Source organism: Buceros rhinoceros, unplaced genomic scaffold (assembly GCF_000710305.1).
Source record: "Buceros rhinoceros silvestris isolate BGI_N320 unplaced genomic scaffold, ASM71030v1 scaffold4072, whole genome shotgun sequence".
Classification (NCBI taxonomy): domain Eukaryota; kingdom Metazoa; phylum Chordata; class Aves; order Bucerotiformes; family Bucerotidae; genus Buceros; species Buceros rhinoceros.
In genome coordinates this window covers 44788-47015 of record NW_010398150.1, presented here as the reverse complement: position 1 = coordinate 47015, position 2228 = coordinate 44788, and the positions used below count along the sequence as shown (strand labels likewise).

At 46.0% G+C, this 2228-nt stretch overlaps 1 protein-coding gene across 1 annotated transcript in view; it reads left to right on the top strand.

Moving 5' to 3' along the window:
• The window catches only part of ENPP3 (ectonucleotide pyrophosphatase/phosphodiesterase 3), a 37698-nt gene that overhangs the window by 5952 nt on the left and 29518 nt on the right, over positions 1 to 2228 (top strand). The window contains exons 3-4 of the mRNA XM_010130966.1: positions 239 to 361; positions 1189 to 1314. Coding sequence (XP_010129268.1) covers positions 239 to 361; positions 1189 to 1314 — 249 coding nt within the window. The remainder of the gene's footprint in view (positions 1 to 238; positions 362 to 1188; positions 1315 to 2228) is intronic.

The following is a 2228-nucleotide window of genomic DNA, read 5'->3' as shown; positions in this document are numbered from 1 at the left end:
CGCGGGTGAGCGGCGCCCGGACAGCCACAAGCACCTTCCATGTCCAGAGACTTCCGAGAGCTTCTGTTTCGCCCCGCCGACCCGTGGGCCAGTTACTGCTTGGAAAAACTACTCAGGATGCGGATTTGGGAAATTATTCAGCACATTTCTCCCCGCAGCCCGTGTCTGTGACCCACTAGCTGACCCATGTGGGGACAGGGTTACCCGAGCACTCAGACTCGCTGCCTTCTCCTTACAGTCAGCTGCAGACACAAGTGCAGCGAGCCGCGCAGGAAAGGGGTGTCCGGCTGTTGGTGCGACAGCGGCTGCAGGGAGCGTCAGGACTGCTGCTGGGACTACGAGGAGACGTGCCTGGAGCCAAGTATGTCCCCTAACAGTTTCCATTTTATTTTGGATTTGCATTGTCAGGTGACAGTGACAGGGAAAGGATGACTGCTCGTGTTTATGTAGATACGCCTGACCCAGGTACGGCTGTGGCTGGGCGTGAGCAGAAATCGTAGGTTATCTTTGACCGAGGCCCCGAAGCGGATGCTGCTGTGCCGGTGCCTCTTGCACTGTGGAAGGTGAACGGGTGTTTTCCAGTGAGGCGCGTTCTCCAGCCTCGCGCCGTGCTCGTTGGGGACCTGGCACGGGAGGAGCACACGCCTCTTCCAGGGTCTTCCATCGAGTCCAGACTCCTCTCCACTGACTCTCTCTGCTCTCCCAGCAGCTGCTTGGATGTTTCTTCATCCTTATCGTTTTTCCTGCCTGCTTCAGCCCTTATATATATATATTTTTTTTTTTCGCTGTTGCTGGGAATCCTGTGCAAAAGCAGGAAAAAGATCCATTTCCTTTTCTTTCTCTTCTGTAGAAGAAATATGGGTTTGATTACTATTTTGTTTAGATCTTCCTGGAAGGGTAGAAGGCTTCGAAGAGGGTGAGTTTGGGGCTACCTTTGTAAAACAAATTATTCTATGACTCTGCGTTACCATTCACTGGTCACAGAAATAGGCTTTATGAGTTAAACAAATTCTTGAGTTTTCCTTTCAGATAGAACTTCTAAAGCAACTTAAGCAGGACATGCAAATTACAGCTTAACAAAAGCGCGTTTCTTTTTTTTTTTCTTTTCCTGTTTGAGGGATTTCCACACAAAGGAGTTTACATCAGGTTCTGGGAACTGAACCATGATATTTTTCTGCCAATTTTCAGCCCGCTCTTGGAGCTGCACTAGTTTCCGGTGCGGTGAGACACGGATACCTGGCAGTTTCTGTTCCTGTTCTGATGACTGCTTGGAGAAAAAAGACTGCTGTGTAAACTACTACAGTGTTTGCAAAGGTAAATCAGAAGTCAAAAAAGATTCAGATATAAACTGTCCTGTGAAATAACTGGACGGGCAAACATGGCAGATACAAAGGTAGACGCATTTGTTTCTCAACAGTAAAGACTTACAGTGACCTTCTGGAAAATGTAGATGTTGGAGATGAAGCTTTTGACTAGAAAAAATGTGGTTTCTGGAGAACAATGTGAATGTGTGTCATTCATAGGGAAGACAGAATGTTCTGAATATTGCAGCAGTAGACCCAGTGTGGAGGTTTGGGGGTTTCTTTTCTTTCCTTCTTCTTATTCAAAAATAGATGGAGATATATTTCCTGCTTCAAACTTCATGCAATCCAAAGTACGCATTGTAGTAATTGTCTCTAATTTAAAATTTCCCATCCTTTCTATTAGAAAGTGCTTTTCAGGTCGGGTTTCTTATGTTTTACTCATTTCTGAATATCTTTGTTGCTGGCTGATAGTTTCATGCAGGCTCTGGCTAAACACGTAAGGAATAGCGCTGGTGAAATGGGGTTACAGGCGTGGTACCCGAGCAGTGCACTGCTGGCATAAAACAGCATCTGTTCTCAGAATTCCTTTACACTGCGAGGTAGCAGAGATTTAAGACCACTCCTGCAAAATCATATTTGCCACCTAAATGCAAATTAGAGCTAAAAGCTTTGACTGGGTGCTAAACTGATTGAGCTGCTATAGTTAAGGTCACCGCACGTCCCTGCCTTTGGCACCTTTCTGTGGCAAGCTGAGAACTTAAACAGCCACCGCTTCTTCTCTTTTCTTTATGTTTTTCCTTTTCAGATGCTTTCCTTCCTTCATCTCTTCTTGTCCTCCTTTATTTCTTCCAAAGAAAGGGCAAACACGATCATAAATGAGTACAGCTGTGAAGCAGGTGCAGAATATTCAAAGGTGAACAGCAG